General features: G+C 38.9%; 1 protein-coding gene across 1 annotated transcript; it reads left to right on the top strand.

The window, feature by feature from the left end:
• Positions 1-21,187: 21,187 nt before the first annotated feature.
• On the top strand, positions 21,188-22,639 carry LOC109220578. Its single transcript, XM_019385041.1, has one exon. It carries the CDS (start codon positions 21,318-21,320, stop codon positions 22,272-22,274), a length of 957 nt encoding a protein of 318 aa, XP_019240586.1. The 5' UTR covers positions 21,188-21,317; the 3' UTR covers positions 22,275-22,639.
• Positions 22,640-22,962: the final 323 nt, after the last annotated feature.

Below are 22,962 nucleotides of genomic sequence, written 5' to 3'. Positions count from 1 at the left end.
AAAATATAGCTAAGGTAGCTTCAGACAACTTTTTCACCATATAAACTCTTATAGCTGAGGTAGCTTTTTGAACTTTTACCTCAACCCTTTATCAAAATCCCTTTGCTCAGCCTGAGACTGCAGAGCCATTATCAAAACTTGGAGCTGCTCCTTTTCCTAGAATTCGAACAAACTCGATGAGTGTCTGGTCCCATAACTTGTGCATACACGTTAGGGAGCACTTCCAGAGATATTTAACTCAGGATACATCTTAACAAGTTAATTCATTTCTTCTTCTTTTTTTGTTTGAAAAAATAGTAAAATAATGAAAAGTTATAATTTGTTGTGGTCACTTGCGAGCACTTGGTTCACTTCTTCAACCACCTATATCATTACTAAATCAATATATATATATATATCAATTCCGTGAACTTCCAACATAATTGATCCAAACCTGCTACATTTGATAAAAAATTTCCTGTTTCATTCCTCTAGAATATGAAGGTTGATTCTCTATTAATCACTTCAGTAGTACTCAAATAGATAGGAACCTAGTTCTTCTTTCCATGTTTGTCATTAAACTTAGATTTCAAATACAATTTGGAATGGGCAAAAGAAGAACTTGAGTTGCTTGAAAAATTAACAATTTACTCTATTTCACGTAGTGCTTTGCAAGCACTCACAATACCTCAAAAGTAATGTTATCCAATTACTTACAACAACAACAAAATTTTGATCTTTTTTCATAGGTATTTTTTGTATCCAATTCAGTTGAAATTCACTAAGTTACTAATATCACTATTAGTTCCAACCACAATAAATTAGAGATACCCATATTAATGGAGTAATAAGATATACCTTGAGTTTAGAATTAACAATGGTTGGGGACGATTATATTGACTAAAACACCTTGAAATCTAGATAATTTGTGGCCGGAAATAACTTTTCTTGCGGCACCAAAGCTTCCGCCTAACTCTTTCTTCTCTATTTTGCTCCACAATTTGGAGAACCAAGACTTTTCTTAATCCCCCTTCTAATCTTCACGTGCAAAGTAGATCCCTATATCCAGGGGCAGATTTACATTCATGCAAGCGGTGTCATCCGACACCGCTTAGCTAGAAATTACCACTAAATTAAGTATGTAATTAATGATTAAAAAGAGAACTACTTTAAAAAAATATTAGGGTGACGCCATTGACAAATAGGGATGTGTGGTCCACTGGTTTGATGATCTATTTGTCCTCTTGATGGTCGCAGGTTCAATTCTTAGTAGATGCACCATTGTTTTTTTATTACCTCAAACTGACAATAACCCCAAGTGGCCAAGTCTCAACCATTCAACAAACTTTATTAAACGAAATAAAGATAAATAAGCATTAAAAACACCATATAAACTACGAGAAATTGTTCGCTTGTATCTTCTAAAATGATTATATTAATGTATTTTAAAAAGTTGATCACATTATAGTAATTTTTTGTTAGTTCACTTTTTAAAATATCGACACCGCTTATCCAAAATCTTGCGTACGCCCCTGCCTATATCTTCTCACTTTCTTTGAGACTTGGTTGCGGCACAACTGACGTGAAACCCTTCTTTTTTTTTTTTTACTTTATCAAGTCTTTCTCATGAGTTTTGGCCCATTATCTTTTTATCCTTTTTAAATTTTTTTCTTATCTTTTTATTATATTAGTATTATTATTATTATTTGACTAAAGACCTATATATCCTTATTAAAAAAATGTGGAGTATTACATAAATCAACTATAACGTCTAAACTTTCAAATAATTAAAATATTAAATTTTTAAAAAATATTAACGAACTACACATTTAATTACCTCTCAAAAAGTAAATAATCGATAAATTTTATAAGTAACACAAATTAAATATTACTCCTTCATAAATATATAAGTATAATTGTAGTAAAAGAATAAAAGTCTCATAATTTTGGGAGACATAAAGCTAAAAAATAAAGAGCACTAGCAAGTCAAGATATAAATTTCGGCTATTCATTTTCAAAAGAAATATTCAAATGATATTTACCTTCACGATGCTCTCACTCAAATAGTAAAAATGCAATACTATGAGTAGATATTTTAGTTAATCTCAATCTTCATATTTATATATATGAATAGAACTTTTATCATTCACTTGTTAAAATTTTGAGGGTCAATATTACTAATTAGAAAATTTAACATATGATTTACGTAGTAACTCCCGACGTTGAGGATAGGCCTGTTCAAGATGCACAATTAGACATTTGTGGCCCCCTTTCTTGTGTCGAAGACTAGGAAGACAAATAATCCCTCCTAGAATTTTTTGTTCCCCACATTTATCCCCTGCTTCCTTATGTCTAGTATTTAGACAAATTTGACTTTCTTTCTATTTAGAATAGAAAACTTACAACTTTCGTCGTACTGTGCTCTCCAAAGAGCAACTCTTCTCAAAATCTCACTCAAAAGGTGCTGATTTGGAATCCCATTCTAACTAAGAATGAGTCATTGCCCCTCACATGACTAAGCCTCGGACATGAGCCGTCACAACACGTGCCTCGCTCAGGAGTGAGCCATGGACGACAAGTCCCAAAAAGACTTTTAAGACATTAATCGACAATTGCATAACTCGCTATTTGGAGGATAAATATCACAATATTTTTAAAATATAATAATATAAATAATGTTGTTTTGATTTTAGACAAAGAATAATTTAACAATTAAAAAATATTAAAAATTTCACATTAGATGTACATGTTTGTAATTATCGACTAATAATGTGACATTTAAAGTAAAACTTTTTTTTTGTTACATTTGTATCAAATGTCATAACTTTTATGATGTTTTGTTCAAATGTCGTATTTTTACTGTATTTTGTATCAAATATCATTGTTCTTTTACATTTGTATCAAATGTCGTTGTTTTATTGACATCTTATATCAAATGTTATTTTTTGCAACATTTAGTATCAAATGTTGTAGTTTTTACATTATTTGTTGTTGTTTTTACGATATTTCTTCATAAATGTTGTTGTTTTTACGATATTTTATATCAAATGTCTTTTTTACAACATTTAGTATCAAATGTCATTATTTTTATGATATTTTGTATCAAATGTCGTAATTTTGACGATATTTCTACAGTAATGTCGTTGTTATTACGACATTTTGTATCAAATGTCATATTTTGATGACACTTAGTATCAAATGTTGTTGTTCTTGTGACATTTTGTATCAAATGTCGTAGTTTTTACGACATTTGTTCATAATGACATGAATTTCGCGTTTTCTCGACATTTATTTTAAATGTCACTACATAAATGTCGTCGTATCCTCACTTTCTTGTAGTGAAGTAAATTTGGTTGATAAACAGTGAAGTTATGAAAATAACTAGTCCACAAATTAAACAGCGTGCAGAAGTGGTAACTTGATAGTCATGACTATGTAAAATAGAGTACGTAGCTATCAGAGAATCCTGCCTACCACTTAGATATGTGTAAGCAAGATTGCGCATTCATATAATACTGTTGATGGTATTTCGCTCCAACATTTTCAATTAACCTTTCGCTTTCCTCTACGACTATTTTCGCCGTTAATTAATATGCTAATTGGAGGCATGTGAATTAGGGAAAGGACTCCAATGACTTCTTCTTCTATTTCATCCTCCATATTCCTGCTGCCAAGTGCCAACACCTAGTTTGGATTAGAGTTACAACTAATTGATTTCATATACATCGATTGTTAGGCTAAACTTATCCAAATATACTCTTAACGTGATATGATATTTCACTTCGGATATAGAGAATAAATTGGAGGACTAACGATTGATTGATCCCGAAAGTAAAGAATGACGGTTCGACGAGCTCTTATTCGCCCTTGGTGGGCCCGCCTAAAATGTATGATCCTTTGTTAAATGGACCATATCAAGGAACAATCCAAAAAAAGTTTTCACCTTCAATCATAAACAATACTTCGCTAAAAAATTTGAAAGAGAGAGTTAGAATAAATAGAATTCATACTATCTTTCTTCCGAATACTGATTACCAAGAATTTGAACAAAAAGTGGATACGGTTGATAAAAAACCATTATCAACAGAAATTAACGACTACTAAGTCTTCCAAAAAGTCTCACACTTTTAAAAGCAAAGAGGGATCCAGAATTTAAACTTTATGAGTTCAGGTTCGCAATTCTACCACATATTATTTAATTTAATGGGTTCAAAATTTATGTGTACATATTTAATAATTTTTAGGCAATAATACAAGATATGAGCGAAAGCTATGGGTTCAGTTGAATCCATAACTTCTGATAAAAAGTACCTGACACCTTATATTGTTGACAAATCCAACAATATCGTAGGTTGTAAACTAACTAATTGATGATTTTTGACTCACTAAGACACATAATGTATTTGGCAATCTATCTAACTTGTTCACCAAATATACACTTAATAATTTTGAGTTTCGATCTCTATCACAATTATACCTGTTTGATCAAAAGATGTTAAAACTTTTTTTATTAAATCAATTCATGATGATGAAGGAATAAATCTTAGTCAAGTATAATCAACTTCAGATCTAAAGATGTATAATAATATAAAGAACGAAAAGTAAGAACCATCAATATTTATTGATTGTCAAATACCTCATCTTTGATGAGATAGAGAGAGAAAAATCAGTTTACATTCTTCAGAGGAGAGAATTCTTCTAGAAAGAGTAGCGAGGAAGATCCCACCAAAAGAAAAAAGATCCCCCCCCCCCCTATATATAGTTCTGGGATCCTTGCTGTGTTCTTTGTCCGATGTACCCTCATGCGACGACCTTTTTCGTCGTTGTTTGAATATTGTTTCTAACTTGACGTACATTGTAGATGCTTGGATTGAAGTAGGTCGTGGTGCTTCTCGCTATCTCGCTACTTGGGCAGGGCCCCAACTGGGTCGACTATTGTGGTCAGATTTTGACCTATACAGTTAGTCCCTCCGTCCGTCGGGGTCATCCCTCGGTGGGCCCGGCGGGCGGACTGTAATTTCGAGCATTTAGGAGAAATCTGACTGTTCACGCATTGGGTGAAATTTTTAGATTGAGGTAATGGCGCGACACTTCAACGATGCCTTTAGACCGTCGCGGCCGCTCGCAATCGAAGCGTTATTTGATTCGAAACGTCGTTTGTAGTCACTGCCATTATGACATACGTTTCCTGGGGATTGAACCGTTTCATGCCCTATCAATTTTGATTGGCGGCTCTTGGGTTTCCCTCTTGGAGCATTTATGTCCCTATAAATAGGAGAAAAACACCATTCGAGTGGCACAATTTCTTGCCTTTGTTAAAAGAATTTTGTGGATCTACCTCTTCTCCGATACTTCAGATTTTTGATTCTCTCCTATTAGCCAGAAATTGACATCTCAACCTCTTCTTTTTTTCTTAGTTCCTTCGCTCTTTTAAATCGAGATAAAGGGCTAGTAGCTCTTCCCGTGCTGACAATCTTGCCACAACTCCAGCACCGCAAAATGATGTTCTTGCTCCCGGAGAGTGGAAGTGATAGAGGATGAGGGGGTTCCTACGGTGGCCGAAATATTGCCTCGTCCTGGAAAGCCGTGGAACGATTTCCACAGTCCTGCCGGAGAAGAGCCGGAACCTGCTTCTTCAGTTATGACTGAGGCGGGGATTGCGGAGCTGAAGGTCAGATGGGGGATCCCTCACCACGTCGAAATGCTGCCGGCGGTGGGAGATGACATTATACATTTCGATCACCCAGGATATTGTGCACTCTACGCTTATCCCTTTATTGTCGGGTATACGCTTCCTCTCCCTCCTTTGGTGGTATATTTTTGTCGTTTCTACGAGGTGTGCCCGGCTCATCTTTCGCCGTACTTATATAAACTGTTCCTTATGCTGCTCAAGTTCGCGGAGCTTGCCGATCGGGAGATCACTTTGAGACACATGCTCAATATCTTTGCTCCTTCACTCATTCATGGCACGATGATCCACATGCACCATCGAGGGACGAAGAGTCTAGTGCTAAAGATGGACGACAGAGCCAACCGTCATTTTTATGAAAACTATTTTTATGTGCGGACCGAGCACCTTGTGGCGGATTCTGTAGGGTTCCCCGAGAGATGGAACTTCGCTCGTAAGTTTTTTTATCTTCTGTCGGGATTATAGTCGACCGCTTTTCTTTGGGCAGTATTGAACTGTTTTTGTTTTTGTAGCCGCGAGACTATCCCCTGCGCCTGTTGACGACATCCATAAGTGGGTGAACGCCATTCTTCCTCAAACGGCAGGGGTTCGCGAGTGGTCGTCCTTCTATGAGAAATACGGACGTAAGCCCCATTTACCATTTGACTTTGTTGCTTATGTGACTTTTATCGATGTTAGGGAGAACGCGAAGGGCGAGGGCCCCTCCACTTGCATTTTGTCAGCCGACGTCCTCCATTCGGTCCGTCCCGGGGTCTGCCGCCCGACCTACGGCGAGGGCCACCCAAATTGCATCTACGGCCATAGCCGTGTGCGCGGAAGCTGTTCCTCGATATGGGGCTCCGACTCCTACTATATGCTCAACGGGGGAATCTTCCCGTGCCGAGGATCGTGAGGGACCGTCAAAAAGACGACGAGTGGAGTCCGAAATGACTCCATCTGCCGTGGTTCATTCCGAGGGTGGCATTCCCTTGTTGGAGTCTGAGATGGGAAACGATGCTAACCTGTCTGCAGAGGTAGAGCCTGTCACAGTGACCAACCCGTCGACAGAGACTCCGGCCGTTATAAGTGACCAACAGAATACTACGACAGGGATTCGGAGTCCCGAGACCGCTATTGTTACTTCGGGCGAGCCTTCATCATCTGGATCAGGTCGTGCTTTTTCTTCGGCAGCAGAGAAGGGAAAAGGCATCGCGGTCGATAACTACGAATTTGAGTCCGATCTTGATCCCGATGACGTCAGGATGTTTGAAGAGGGCCTTACGCGTATGGTGGTACATGCGGGAGGCCCGTCCCGTATACTTGAAATCTCGTCAGATATTAACCTCCTGGGGGATACGGAAGACCTATTTCCACAGTTTGACCTTTTGTGTTCTGCCGCCGAGAGCGAGTCTCTCCCGGGATATCCGTGATGTTGATTTGATGCACGAAGTGGCCGCCATGGGCCTGAGGGTAAGTTTCTCCTTTCTTTTATGTTCTTTCCATCTTTGGCGACCTTGGTCTTAACCAATATTTTTGTCTTTCAGACGTACATGGTGGAGATTGAGAGTGCCCGTAGGGCCGACACTCGGGCCAAATTTTTTCTGACGATGTTGGAGAAGTATCGATTCTACCGCAACAAGTGCCGTGAGATGCACGAGCGGCTGAGGGCGAGCGCCAGTGATCGATCCCTTGGTGAGGAACTGGAGAAGAGGGATCAGGAGCTGATACAGGCTATTCGCAGGAGTAGCGAGCTCGAGGAGCAACTTCGTGTAAAGGACGAGGAACTTGAAGTGGGCAAAGGGGTTGCCTCAGAGTGTGAGCATCTTCAAGCGAGGGTGCGGTCGATGCAAGCTGTGTTGGACCAGAACGCCATCAGGGTCGAGGCGAAGAGTGCGGAATGGATGGGAAAGTTAACCGAGCTGGAGAGAAAGGTTTCCGGGTTGGAGAATATCGAGAGTGCTTGGGCGTCGGCTTCAGCGAGGGCGGCGGCTTTAGAGGACACTATCCGCGTCCTTCAATCCGAGCAGGAATCTGAGAGGGCGACTATGACGCTTAGGGTGGCAAGGCTCGAAGAGCGTATTGGTGAAATCGATTGGGAAGCTTCTACTTTAGGGGATCGGGTTGCTGATCTTGAGGCTGAAAAGGCACAATTATTGGCCCAAGTCGAATCTGCCTCCGTCGCTATTCCCCGTCATCTGCACAAGCTTTGGGTACATACCGAAGCCCAGCGGGACATATATAAGAGTTTGTGGGAAGCGGGCAATGTTTCTGAGTCCGCATATGAAGAAGCGCGGGCGAAGATGCGAGAGGCTCGTGTTAATTGTGGATATGATCCTGTGACGCTGGAGGCCGACGAGGATGTTGATGCTGAAGAGGGACTTCCTAGAGATGGTGACGAGGAAGATGGCGGTGATGACGCCGAGTGAAAGAGTTGTTCATCTTTGTTTGTGTTGTTCTCTTTTTTTTATTCGTTGTCTTTTCTGTTGTTGTATTTTCCTTTGGACTTGCCCGATTTTAACCTTGTGTAATTTGCGACTATTTGTGCAACTGCTTTAAATAAAGATAAGTTTTCATCGGCGTATGTCTTTTGCGCTTCTCTTCCTTTTGCCTCACAATTTTGGCGTGTTATTCCGGATTTCCGTATGGCGAATTCCTGATTTTCAGGGAATTTAATCTCAGCCGAACTGAGTAGGACTTCGTCGTGTGAGTCTGAATAGATTCTTGTTTGATCTGCCTACCTGGGCGAGGTCGACAAGTGACTTATTTCTTTGAGCAGATTCGCTCTTGATTCAAAACGAGATTATATAACATATTCGTTATTTTGGACGAAGCCAGTCATGACTTGGGTCGTCCTGGTGGGACCAAACTATCGTTGGTTCGTGTGAAAGCGCTTTTCTTTTTGGCGATGGTCCTTGGCCTTATGGGTGTTATTTCAAACTTTCATCGGAATGTTAACCCATCGCTGTTTGAGCGAGATCGAACTCCTCTCTTTAGTGTTGGCCCTTGGTCTTAAGGGTGTTATTTCGAGCTGGTCGAAATGTTAACCCACCGTTGTTCGAGCGAGGTCAAACTCTTCTCTTTGGCGACGGCCCTTGGCCTTAAGGGTGCTATTTCAAGCTTTCGTCGAAATGTTAACCCACCGTTGTTAGAGCGAGGTCGAACTCTTCACTTGGGGGATGGCCCTTGGCCTTAAGGGTGCTATTTTGAGCTTTCGTCGAAATGTTAACCCGTTGTTGTTCAAGCGAGGTCGAACTCTTCCTTTTTGGCAATGGCCCTTGACCGTAGGGGCGTTATTTCGAGCCGGTTGAAATGTTAACCCGTCGTTGTTCGAGCGAGGTCGAACTCTTCTCTTTGGCGATGGCCCTTGGCCTTAAGGGTGCTATTTCGAGGTTTCGTCAAAATGTTAACCCGTAATTGTTCAAGCGAGGTCGGACTCTTCTCTTTGGCGAGGGCCGTTGGCCTTAAGGGTGTTATTTCGAGCTTTTGTCGAAATGTTAACCCGTCGTTGTTCGAGCGAGGTCGAACTCTTCGTTTCTGGCGATAGCCCTTGGCCGTAGGGGCATTATTTCGAGCCGGTCGAAATGTTAACCCGTCGTTGTTCGAGCGAGGTCGAACTCTTCTCTTTGGCGATGGCCCTTGGCCTTAAAGGTGCTATTTCGAGCTTTCGTCGAAATGTTAACCCGTCGTTGTTCGAGCGAGGTCAGACTCTTCTCTTTGGCGAGGGCCCTTGGCCTTAAGGGTGCTATTTCGAGCTTTCGTCGAAATGTTAACCTGTCGTTGTTCGAGCGAGGTCGGACTCTTCTCTTTGGCGAGGGCCGTTGGCCTTAAGGGTGCTATTTCGAGCTTTCGTCGAAATGTGAACCCGTCGTTGTTCGAGCGAGGTCGAATTCTTCTTTTCTGTTGATGGCCCTTGGCCGTATGGGTGTTATTTCGAGCCGGTCGAAATGTTAACCCATCGCGAGTCCCAGTTTTTTTTGGAGAGTTTTGGGTGTCCTCTGGGGGAGTCCCAGTTTTTGGCTCAACTTGTGTGTTTCCTGGGTGAGTCCCAGTTTGCTTAATTTGTGTGTATTGGAGAGTGTGATGCCGGAGAGTATTGAACGTTGCTATCTTGCTAATGTTTGTTTTATGCATATATTGGAATTTTCCTGTTTAACCCCTTCGTCGTTCGGCCTGGAGAGCTCGCCGATGGGCGGGGCGTTAAACTGTCCTTTGAACTTTGGTGATGCCCCCCTCGTTGCCTCGTTCAAAACCTCCCCGAGAGAACCCAATCAGGACAACATCTGGGCGAGGGGATGGAGTACGACTTAGGGGACGTCATTTTCCAGAGGTTGATATGTCTGCGATGGGCGATATTCAAGTTATTTTGTAATAGTTCTTCCACTCTCTAGTTGGAATGCTTCTTTGCTTGATTGCCCAAGCGGCGCTTGTGTTTCTATTTAAGCGAACAACAAAAGGTAAACCAAGATGAGATTTTCCTTACCTCGATCTGATGAGTCGATGAACGAGGGTAGCCTTATAGCGTTGTTCGCTCTGCCTGGCGTTTAAGTGGTTGATGGAATGGTGGTTTGTGGATTTGGCAGCCGCATTCGGCCTTCTTTTCTTCCTTTTTTGTAAACATGCCCTGGCTCTGCGTGGGTTGGGTTTGCCTTAGCTCGTTTGTGGATCATCCGGTGCGTGGGTCATTCGGTGCGTGGGTCATCCCATAAGATGTGCCCATTCTCTTGCGGGATTTGCGCAACTGGCGTCGTCTTCTCTTGCAAGCTTTGAGTGGATATTGGTTGTAACTCCTGCTTCTATGTAGCATCATGATCTAGAGTATAGCATGTGAGGTTTACTTACCGCTCTTTCTGGTGGGTGATTACATTTCACCGGTTTTGGATCTGAAGGAGACTAAGAAATTTGGCTAAGAAATTCCCACAGACGGCGCCAAATTGTTTGACCAAAAGATGTTAAAACCTTTTTGATTAAATCAATTTATGATGATGAAGGGGTAAATCTTAGTCAAGCATAATCAACTTCAGATCTAAAGATGTATAATAATACAAAGAACGAAAGTAAGAACCATCAATATTTATTGATTGTCAAATACCTCATCTTTGATGAGATAGAGAGAAAAATCAGTTTACATTCTTCAGAGGAGAGAATTCTTCTAGAAAGAGTAGCGAGGAAGATCCCACCAAAAGAAAAAAGACCCCCCCCCCCCCCCCCCCCTCTATATATAGTTCTGGGATCCTTGTTGTGTTCTTTGTCCGATGTACCCTCATGCGACGACCTTTTTCGTCGTTGTTTGAATATTGTTTCTAACTTAACGTACACTGTAGATGCTTGGACTGAAGTAGGTCGTGGTGCTTCTCGCTATCTCGCTACTTGGGCAGGGCCCCAACTAGGTCGACTATTGAGGTCAGATTTTGACCTATACAATACCTTCTTCTCATCCTCCTACCTATTAACCTGTCCATCTCACTCTTCTAGTTCTGATCAAGAAAAGTGTTGCACATCAGCTAAAACGGCACAAATGAAGTGCTGAAAAGAGGTCCCTACAGCTGGAGATTAATTGTCTCCTCCATTAAAAGTACTCCACCCAATAATTAGCGGAGCCACTTTTTTCTCTTTAACGCCTTGTTTTTCACATCATTTTAGGTTATTCGTACTAGAAGAGTATCTTAGAGTCAGAATAATTGAGCCACATGTCTGATGAGGAGAGGATAGTATAGACAGCATATATGACAGTTCCCTTTTGATCGGACGCTTAGCGTTAAGTGGTACACCTGCACATATAGCTTTGATTTTTTAAAGGTTTACCTTCAATGCTTTGGCTCTTCAAACTTCAAAACCATAAATAAAAAAATATATTTATTTTTAGCCGTTTTAAAAAAATAATAGCCGATAATATATATATATTTTATTATATACAAAAAAATATTTTTTTAACTAGCAAGTGCAATTAGTTTCAGCCTACCGGCCGATTTTATATTTTGCCCAAAAAAAACTAGCTATTAATAGCCGAATGCTAGAGATATTGCAAAAACACCATCCGCCGCAGCCAACAAAAGAATGGTTCAATGTTGTTTTCAGTTCTCAACTACTAATGCGGCCCACAATGGCCACGCGTTGAGACCGGCTTCCCCGAGGTCCCTTTTGTTGCTCTAAAAAAATACAAATAACTAAATTGAGTATACATTTTGCACGCCGAGGGGTGTAGCTAGAAGCTAGTGCGTAGGTTACGAGTCTGGTCGAACGCAGTTACTCTAATTTAGATCTTGTATTGGTTTTAAAAATTTATAATTAGGAATGAATTATTAATTTAAACTCAATAACTCAAAAGTACTAAAATCTCAAATACATATTTTTTACTGTATGTGTTGGTTGTGTGGCCTTGCGAAAAATCCTCCTTTAGGCCTTGTTTGCAATGAGATAAGCTATTGCAGTTAGCAAACTACGTTCCCATCATCGATCTATCCATGTTAGCAAGCTATCAGTGTTTAGTCGTAAAGTTTTCGATTTTCACTTTAAGATGAATTTCAGATTTTTTCGAAAATTTAAAAAACTCCAAAAAACTATTTTTCAAAATTTTCACTTCAGATCACTCACAAAAATTCAAAAACAACTCAAAATTATATTCATATCTAAACACACATCTAATTTTCAAATAATATTTTAGTTAATTTTTTTTTCAATTTTTTACGAAATTTTACAATTATTATGCCCACTTAGTATTCAAGGATAATAAAACACTTATAAAAGCTCAAGAAAGAAGAATTCTATAACTGAAAAATAATTTATGGTCAACCATACCCTCCCTTTGAGAATAACTTTTTTGTTATATAATTCTTAATTCAAAATAAATAGATAGAAACATTAAGTATTTGGATATTGGCAAGGTGTCTCACGATTGTGGCTTATTTTTATGATTCCAATCATATAATCCACTATTATATTTTACAAAATAAAAAAATCATTTACAAACATAGAAATGAAGGTAATAAGTTAGCAATATGCATACATATTGTTTTCCTTAAATGCCATGAAGCTGCGTATGGTAAAGGGTGGTCAACAAAACACCTTTTGCCAAAAAATTATACTAATTATTATTATTAATTAAAAAATAGACTTTGAACACCCTTGCATAACTTATTAGTTATTGAATTTCATGGCTTTGCCACTATATTTGCAAGAGCAATAGTTGTTGCAATAAAAACATACTCACACCACAGTATAAGTTACATCTAGATAACAAGTATACATCGAAACATAAGATGTATGATATATATTTATAAATTATTAAATCATGATTTATTAATACATGTCTTCGCCTAATAAAATAACTTAACCATGGAAATTGCTATCACATAAAGTGACTCATATTAGTTACTAAAAACACTAAAATTCGGCGCTGCAATCATGTAAATCATGAAGTGTACGTACGTTGTTTTATTTTAGGGTTAACTGGAAACTGTTCACTGGAAACATTTTTAAAAGGATTATTAGCACCTTAATTATTTTATTTTATTGTTGGTCCAATCAACTCACTAGCGTATAGTTCATAACATATCCTCTTATTCATTGAACAAAAAATTAGATCTTGTGTAAGTCAGGTACTGTAGTTCCTTTTACAAATTGCACAAAAGTACTAGTAATAATCATAAAGTATTTTTTAAAAAATGTGAAATTGTTTGAAAAATCACACTCCTAATTAAATATAATTGAGCTCTAGATACAGTAATATAATGCTTATATATTTTAAAATTTTCTTAATGACATCTTCAAAATAGACTATATGCATGATTGACACCAAGTATAGATATTGGATGAAGATTGCATAGAGCCATTTGACTGATGACTCCACTACGAAAATACACTATATATGTGTATCTCCCTACCAACCAACACGTAAAATAATTTGGTATATGTCCTTGTCCCCAATTTGTGGATAGATCCTTAGTACTCTATAAAATATACTCTAGAAGAGTATTGACGAAATCAGGAATTTGTCTATACATTCTAAATTACCAACTATAATATCTACGTAGTAGTTTATGACCTAATTGATCATTTAGTGGTGTGCAAATTTTTTGTAAGCGATGTAAAAATTTGAAGAACTGAATAGATAAATAATTACTATAATGATGATTAGTGTCATTTAGTAAAAATAATTCAACAAAGCAGTTTCATGTGACACCGTTGGGACACGGTGCGTCTGCCTCTATTACATTTTATGCAATTGTATAACTGATACATGAGTTAAGTAACAAGAATATACATATACGAGAGCAAGAGCTTTAGTACTCAGGTTTTAAAAATATGTAAAGTATCAAAATTCCTTTTCACTACAAGCAATTTATTAAGAAATGTTAAAAAATTCACATAGCCTTTTATCTTTCTCTCGTCTAATAATATAAGGTTTTATTCAAGTAAGATCCTATAGAGTAAATTAGAGAAATTGCTAATCAATACAGAAGTATCGTAAGCTTTTCTTAAGAGAGCGTCATATAAAATAAAATAGTATAAGCATTAAGCACTGATCTTTACATATTTAGGTATATGTCAATTTTCCCAATTATTCATCCAAATATCTTTTTTCTATACGGTAAAACAAAGAATTAAGGAGAGAGTGTTACTTATAGCCACATAAATATTAAAACATATTTAAAACAATAAACTTTTAAATTTTTTTATTTGTTTAACAAACTTTGTGTCAAGTCAAACTAAGACGTTGAAAAGAAGGAGTGCAACTTAGATCATCGCCGTGTGCCTATCAAATAAAAAAACTCTCTGATAATATAGTCCAATCATAAGCTAACAACACACTGTGAAATTTCAATAAGATCGTCTTTATTGGTTAAAAGTAAGAGCTCAAGTAGTATACTGAATGTTTGCAATTTATTTTCACCTTTTTGGCACGCCACGAAATGAGTAGTATGGTATATGTGATGGTAAGTGCCACAGCACGTTTCCGGTCCGTCGAAAATCCGCCTGCGCGGCAGTCAAGTCCTACGCTTGATTTCAACCTTCACAACACTTAGCCAAAATTGCAGCAACTTTGGACTTAGATTATTTTTAGGCAGCTTCAACGTAGTAAGTCTTCGGACTGATTTTAAGCAACGAAATTAAGTAAACACAACAGAAAATATAGATGAACACAAGGCACAATATACATGAAACTCTTTTTCCAACATTGTATTTAACTCGAGCATACAAAGAAACTCAAATCAAAGTACAATGTCGTGTACAAGAAGATCACTCTTGACCTTCATATTTTCTCACAAGACTACTCTTAGCCTTAGGTGTTTTCACTCTTGAAAACAGACTCAAACATGCACTCTACACGTTTCTCACTCATGCCCACAAGCATAAGGGTGCTGCCTTTTTATAACACATGAACCAGCCCCTTTGCCTTACACTTGTTGTACTTAGGCTTAGACACTTGTCTCACACAGCTCATTACACAGCCCACTATTTTAGCCTAGTGTAGTTGACAGCCCCCAACTACTAGGATCATGTAAATCATGCTAATAATAATGGGATCATGGCCCCAAAAATGTACTAACACTTCTACCAACATTTTAGCAAAGCTCAACTGCTGCCTATGTGCACAGCATGTGCCGTAACCGCTCTTGACTTGGTCAATCTGAAGCTTGCTGCCCATTTTCGTGCCTTGGCTTGAATTAGACGCCAATACCTTGTATTCAGCTGCATTGTAGCCACATTTTGCCTATGCCATTACCCAAGAACATGGCCCTTTGCCGTACCCCAATGCCATGACAAGTCTGTCCCGCGCACTGCCTTCCGTTGCACTTTAGCCTGCCTTTGCCATTTCGTTTTGCCTTGCCTTGGCATCACTGCCTCATGCCTTGATGCATTTGCCATGATCAAGTGTCACCCTCAGCCTGCAACTCATTGTCAAGCCATTGCCAAGCTGCCTCGGCTCCGTCAAAGCCTTGGCCATCACTTGCATGTTTCCCTTTTTACCTTGGTGCTACTCGTGCACCTTAGCTTGGCAACACTCTTGCTGCCCCATGACAACACTCCCGTTGTCATGTCAAGCTCAAAGTGGCATAGGTCTAACAAACCACCCACACCCTTTGAAACTCGACGTCCTCGTCGAGGTTAGCTCAATTTGTGAGTTCTAAGGGGTTGACAAGCAATGCCCCTTGGCCTCCCTTCTCTTCCGCCACAATTGCATTCACTCCAGCCACTTGTTTATCACTGGCCATTGCCTCTAATGCAACCCTCTTGTCCGCGGCAGTCATAGCATTTAACACTGCCTTCTTCGGGCAACCCCTTGCTCGATGTGGCCCATCACAAAGGAAACAACCACTGAATTTGCTGCCCTTTTCCTTGCTCTTTGAAGTTCCAGCCTCTTGCCTTCCCTTCCCCTTATCTTCATTTGCATTGTTATTTTCACATTTCTTCTACTCCTTTGCCTTGTCCTCCTTTCCGTCGTTGTACTTTGAAGTAGAAGTCTCATCACTCAAGTGAAAATCGCCCAATGCATCAGCCGCAGCCACAACACTTGCGAGGTTTTGAATATTCTGCCTACGCAACTCCAATTGTGCCCACTGTTGCAGCCCGCTCATGAAGTTGTGCAATTTGTCTTCTTCCGACATATTGCTGATGCTCAACATCAAAGAAGTGAACTCTTTGACATATGCTCTAACTGATCCGATTGGTCTCAACTTTTTCAGTTTTTCCTTAGCAATTGCTAGGAAGGAACTAATACTTCAATTCCTTTTTATGCCGCTCCCACGACTCAATCTTTGATGTGCCCAAACTTTCATCTTCAGCCACACGAGTGCATCACCATAACTTAGCATCTTCGCTCAAATACATGCTAGTCAAGGTTACTTTTTCCTTCTTGTCTTGCACAAGAATTGCATGAAAGTACTGCTCCATATCCCAAAGAAAATTCTCCAACTCACGTGCACTCCTTACACCACCAAATGCCTTAGGTTCAGGAATATTTACCTTGAGACGATCAGCACCACGTTGAGGAGCATCCTCCCCCACAGCACGTCACAGCACAACTGTCTCGGATTTCAGATCCGCATTCTCTTGACTCAGCCTTGCCAATTTTGCCTCAAGGTAGGCAAGCCTTGTCACGAGAGTCTAAATTTCTTCACCTTCAGGAACATTTCCCACCAATGTCTCCAGTTTCGTTAGACTTTCCCGCAGTTCGTTGTTACCACCGGCCATGTTCTCAAACAATACTACGAAATCTGCCACTGCCCGTCGTGTCTCTTTCACGAACCTGCTCCGCTCTGATACCAGTTGTCACAGGCGCGTTTTCAGTCCGCCGAAAACCAGCCTGCGCGGCAGTCAAGTCCCACGCTTGACTTCAGCCTTCACAACACTTAGCCAAAATTGCAACAACTTTGGACTTAGAATATTTTTAGGCAGCTTCAACGTAGTAAGTCTTTGGACTGATTTTAGGCAACGAAATTAAGTAAAGGCAACAGAAAATATAGATGAACACAAGGCACAATATACAGGAAACTCTTTTCCCAACTTTGTATTTAACTCGAGCATACAAAGAAACTCAACTCAAAGTACAATGCCGTGTACAAGAAGATCACTCTTGACCCTCAGATTTTCTCACAAGACTACTCTTAGCCTTAGGTGTTTTCACTCTTGAAAACAGACTCAAACATGCACTCTACACGTTTTTCACTCATGCCCACAAGCATAAGGGTGCTGCCCATTTATAACACATGAACCAGCCCTTTTGCCTTACACTTGTCGCACTTAGGCTAGACACTTGTCCCACACAGCCCACTATTTTAGCCTAGTGTAGTTGACAATCCCCAACTACTAGGATCATGTAAATCATGCTAATAATAATGGGATCATGGCCCCAAAAGCGTGCTAACACTTCTACCAGCATTTTAGCAAAGCTCAACTGCTCCCCATGTGCACAACATGTGCCGTAACCGCTCCTGACTTGGTCAATCTGAAGCTTGCTGCCCATTTTCGTGCCTTGGCTTGAATCAGGCGCCAATGCCTTGTACTCAGCTGCATTGTAGCCACATTTTGCCTATGTCATTGCCCACGAACATGGCCCTTTGCCGCGCCCCAATGCCATGACAAGTCTGTCCCACGCATTGCCTTCCGTTTCACTTTAGCCCGCCTTTGCCACTTCGCTTTTGCCTTGCCTTGGCATCACTGCCTATGCCTTGATGCCTTTGCCATGATCAAGTGTAACCCTCAGCCCACAACTCATTGTCAAGCCCTTGCCATGCTGCCTCGCCTCCGTCAAAGCCTTGGCCATCACTTGCTCGTTTCCCTTTTTGCCTTGGTGCTACTCATGCACCTTAGCTTGGCAACACTCTTGCTGCCCCATGATAACACTCCCGTTGTCAAGTCAAGCTCAAAGTGGCGGAGGTCTAACAGTAAGTCACATCATATTCTGAGTTATGTGCCAAAAATCTAGAGTAGAACATTGTGTATTTGTCCTTTGGGTCAATTCAATTGGCGCAGTAAATATCTATATTCAGTCTGTTTCAGTAGAAGCCACATTAACATGTTTGACCATTCAGTCATCACCTATCAGTTTTTTTGTAAAAAACATGAAAACAAAACTATAGTTTTATTATTTTCCTAAAATGCTTGTATAAATTCGCTGGTTATGATTATTATAAGTTGTTATAATTTACAGGTTGAAATTTTGCTTAAAGCTAATTTACCTTCCCTAATGATAAACCGTAAAATCATCCAAACAATTAAGCTCTCAAATTTAATGGGAAATAAAATAAAACATCAAAGTGTTGCTGCTATATAATTTTTTTTTGTTGCAAAAAAAAAAACACTTAAAAGTAGGGGTGTACAAACCGAACCGGAAAACCGCACCAAACTGAAAAGTCAAACTAAACAGATTAAAAAATCCGACTAGATTTGGTTTGATTTGATTTGGTATTGAGTAAAAAAATCCGAACCATGATACACCATATATTCAGAGAGGGTAAAGAAGTGGGCAGATGCACTAGCCAAGTATGGGAAGGAAAAAATGGACCAACAATCAAATGATGTTTTCTGTTTTGCTAATCCACCAGTTTTCATCTTCCCGCTTTTACATTTTGATGTAATTGGAACTGGGACATACCGTCTAGTCCAACCCTATGTATCCTAACTGTCTTTAATCAATCAAAGCTTTCTTAGCAAAAAAAAAAAAAAAAAAAAGAAACCGAACCAAACCAAACCGAAATATAAATTTATTTTTATATATACTTTTAAGATTTTTTTTATAGAATTTTCTTTAAAAAATATCTAGAAATATTTGGAATTCTCTTGCGGGATATAATATTTAATAGAATATGAAGTGCTCCATATTTACTAACCTTAAATAATGTGTTGTATGATCACTTTCTTATCAAGTATTACTGAAATGCGTCAATCTCTTTGTTCTTCCATATTCATATCATATGTTAAGATCTATTAAATTCTTAGTATATCTTTTTCGAATGTGAAGTGATTATAAATATTTAGGAATCATATTGATTTTTATGTTTAATTACTAAATTCGGTTAACCTTTAAAGTACATCAACAAAAAATTATTGTCAGACGACTAAAATATCGTTACTAAGAAAATTCTCCCATAAGAATATTTTAATAGATAATATCGTTGTCAATTTTTTATATGTTTACTGAAAATATATTACTTATCAAAAATTTAATAAAGTAAGATTGAAATAATATTTAACTAATAAAAAACCCAAAAACCCCGAAAACTCCGACAAAATCGAACCAATCCAAACCGATATAGTTGGTTTGGTTTGGTTTGATAAAAATTGAACCAGCCCGGTCCACGTACACTCCTATTTAAAAGCACAGAAAAAAGTAAAGAAAAAACACTACTTGAAATTCGGCAAAAGCCGACCAAGGTCGACCGACCAACTTTTGGTCCGTCAAAAAATCAGCCAAAAAATCGACCAAAGTTGGTTGGCTTTTCAAAATATTTTATTTTTTAATTTTTTTTTACGAAACCAACCGACTTTGGTCGGTTTTCTTTGGCACAAAAATGCGGAAAGCTATTTTTGAGTCCCTCGAAATTTATTTTTCAAGAAACCGATCAACTTTGGTCGCTTTTTCATAAAAAAAAATTAAAACTAATATTAAAAAAACCGACCGAAATTGGTCGGTTAATTCAACCGGTCATTTTAAAAAACCGACCAACTTTGCTTTGTAATTTTATTTTTTAATAAAACCGACTAACTTTGTTCGGTTATTTTCGTGCGAAAATACAATTAAAGAGTATAAATCAAATAAAAGACAGTCTTAAAACAAAAAGCACCAATGGTGGCAAACTTATGCTATAATCAATTCAAAGCTCTATACAATTTTATCTTCTTACTTTTTGATTTCATTATTGTTGTGCCCGAAAGCTTCTCTCTCGGAATTACTGTTTCTGCTATTTCATCCTCATCTCAAGGCTAAGTATTGCATATTTCTTCAATTCTTTTATTATTTTAGGATCGAATTATTCACTTATCTAAAACCCACGTATAAATTCAACTGTACCGTTTTACGGGTAAATAATTTTTCTCCAACCAAATAAAAAAATGCATATTATTCCTTTCTTTATTTGGTTGCCGAAAGACGGGAAATCTTGTTTCGTATATCTAGTATGTCTTCGGACAATATTTTCTCCCGCATCAGAGATCTTGGGACAACATTCAATTTGAAGTTGAATTTAAAAATAAAATAAAAAAGATATTTTATTTGAAAATAGTATCTCACTCAGGAAAAGATTTTGTGAAAATTAAAATTTTGATAGCACATAATAAAAGTTTGGATCGATACTCTTTTTCACCTTAGATAAATACTTCACTTGAGATAACTATATACACACAAATCACTATTTCAACATTCAATCAAAGTTCAAATATATCTCATTTGAAACCCATAATTTCATGTCCAATTCAATATTTACAAATATTAATGTATTTGCGAATGCTATCATGTCTACACTACTTATTATTCCCACCAAAAAAACAAGAATAAAAATGACATAGTTATAATTTACATTAAATAAATATGCAAAAGAGTATATTTCGCATATTATTTTACACATTATTTCTAACCAAAATGCCATGGACAAATATCAATGGTCCATGGCTTTCGTCAAAATATCAGAACATCTTTTTTTTTTCCAGGAAAATATCAGAACTTAGTAACCAGCAATTCTGGTGGTCGTATCATCCGTCCACGTGGTGCAATCGACAGAGAGAGACTAAGATGATCCTGTATAATTGGACCACGTATTCACCTTCTGGAACAAACTCACATCCTACAAAGATCTACGTGCCCCGCTTTTGATGCCATACTTAACACTCCCAGCATTCCTATTGGCTAATAATGGGCCCCAGAGAAAACCCTCCTTCCGATAGGTTCTGTCACGTGGGGCTCACCTTAAACTAACGCCACGTTCTATCTCTAACCAATCATCTCTCTGCGCTGTTTCACCTCTCTTCTCCCACGTGTTATTCATCTCCCTCACACGCGTCCTCTCCTCTCTCTCTTCCCACTTATAAATTCACCACCTCTCCCTAAACATCTCTATGCATTCATAATTTTCACCTTACTTTTCTTCAACATTAACAAAATCCCATAAGAGATATACTCGGTATATTTCTCCCTTAAGATTGGAGTAATTAAGAGATAAACGCAAAAAAGGAAATGGATGGTAGAGGAGGGTGTTGTATTGCTAGGTACGCAGGGGGTAGTGCGTACGATATGTCAAAAGTAGACCGGATTATGCTCAGATTCAGACCCATCGCTCCTAAACCAGCCGCTGGTGGGTCTGTTTCCGGCGCTTCTACTCCTCCACAAAAGACTGAGGCTCCTCTTCGTACTGGCCGTTGGAAGCGAAGGTACGTTAAAGATAATAAAAACACTAGTAGAACTTCTAACAAGAGATCTAGTAGCGGAAGTCGTAGTCCTACTGGTAGAAAAAGGAAGGCTACTTCACCTGAGGAAAATGATTCCAACGGTAAGACTGTATCTGGTGGGCAAGCGGTAGTTACCTTACCATTATTATCCGAGTCTCCTGAACCGAAGGACTCTCCTGTTGACCATTCAGTAGGTTTTGTGAAAAAACCAGAAAAATATGCTCCGATCTGGTTAAACTTTGGTAGCCAAGGGAATAATAATGATAATGGTCAGATGCAGGGTTACGGAGGGGTTGGTATGGATCGTACCCCTGTAGTGATGTTGCCTCAGCCAGTAAGGGTAGTGGGGTCGTGGGTAAAGGTGGAAAGCGTGACTGACGCGTGGGTTGAAGGGTATGGGCTAGGACGTACGGATGAGGAGAAACTAGTAAATCTTGAGCGGGACATCTGTCCAGGGTTTGTATCAGATGGTTTAAACAGAGTTAGGTGGGCCAATAAGGCGTACAAGGAGATGGTGAGTGAGGGAGACGTAGCAGAGGGGGAAGTCGCTGTTTGGCTTGTGATGAAAGAAGATGTACGGCTGCCGGAGAACAAAAACACGGCGGCGTTCACGTGCCGGGTTAGGGTTATCAGAAGCGGGAAGGAGAAAAACTCGCTGATTCTGCCGTGTGATGTGTGGAGAATGGACAACGGAGGATTTGCATGGAGGTTGGATACAAAGGCAGCTCTCTCCTTGGGCCGGTAGGTCAAAGTAATATCAACTCAACCCAAAGGGTAAAAGAGTAAATCTATCCGCCATCGGGTAATACAACTGCCACCTTAGGCTTGTCTACGTACATGAAATAGCAAAGGCCTGCATTGCACGGTTGAACTGCATGCTTCTCTATCAAAAGAAAATTGTAAATATTTTTTAGAACTTTGTTTTAGTGGGGTTGTGGAAATTGAGCGTTCTCGCTCGCTTTTAGATCTAGCTCTGCTGTTTGATAGGGATTTGCTAAAATACTAGTATTACTACGTACTAATTTGAACCATGACAAGAGATGGTGTTGTAATTAATCTGACCTCGGTTGCTTTTGCGTTTCTAACATAAGATCCTTTTTATTATGTTTAGTATGAATGTATGATGTACCTTCAGCTGTATTATTATTACATTTTTCTGCTGGTATAACGATGAAGGTAGGACAGTAGAGAGGAAATTATATTGAACGTGGTTGTCCCTGGTAGGGCAACGTATCACAAAATATCCTGCTGTGATATGGAAATCTATTCCTAACTAAATTAAAGTAGAGTGAAATCTGAGGTGATATTTCTTGGGTTTAATAATTTGTGTACACGAGCTCTTTAGAAGAATTTTTGAACAAATTACACCTAACTATGTATGATGTATTAATTAAGAGTGGATGGATGGTATAAATGAAGTGATATTTATACCC

This window comes from Nicotiana attenuata, unplaced genomic scaffold (assembly GCF_001879085.1).
Source record: "Nicotiana attenuata strain UT unplaced genomic scaffold, NIATTr2, whole genome shotgun sequence".
In the NCBI taxonomy this organism is placed as follows: Eukaryota; Viridiplantae; Streptophyta; class Magnoliopsida; order Solanales; family Solanaceae; genus Nicotiana; species Nicotiana attenuata.
The sequence above is the reverse complement of the archived record's forward strand: the minus strand, read 5'-3'. Positions and strand labels throughout refer to the sequence as shown.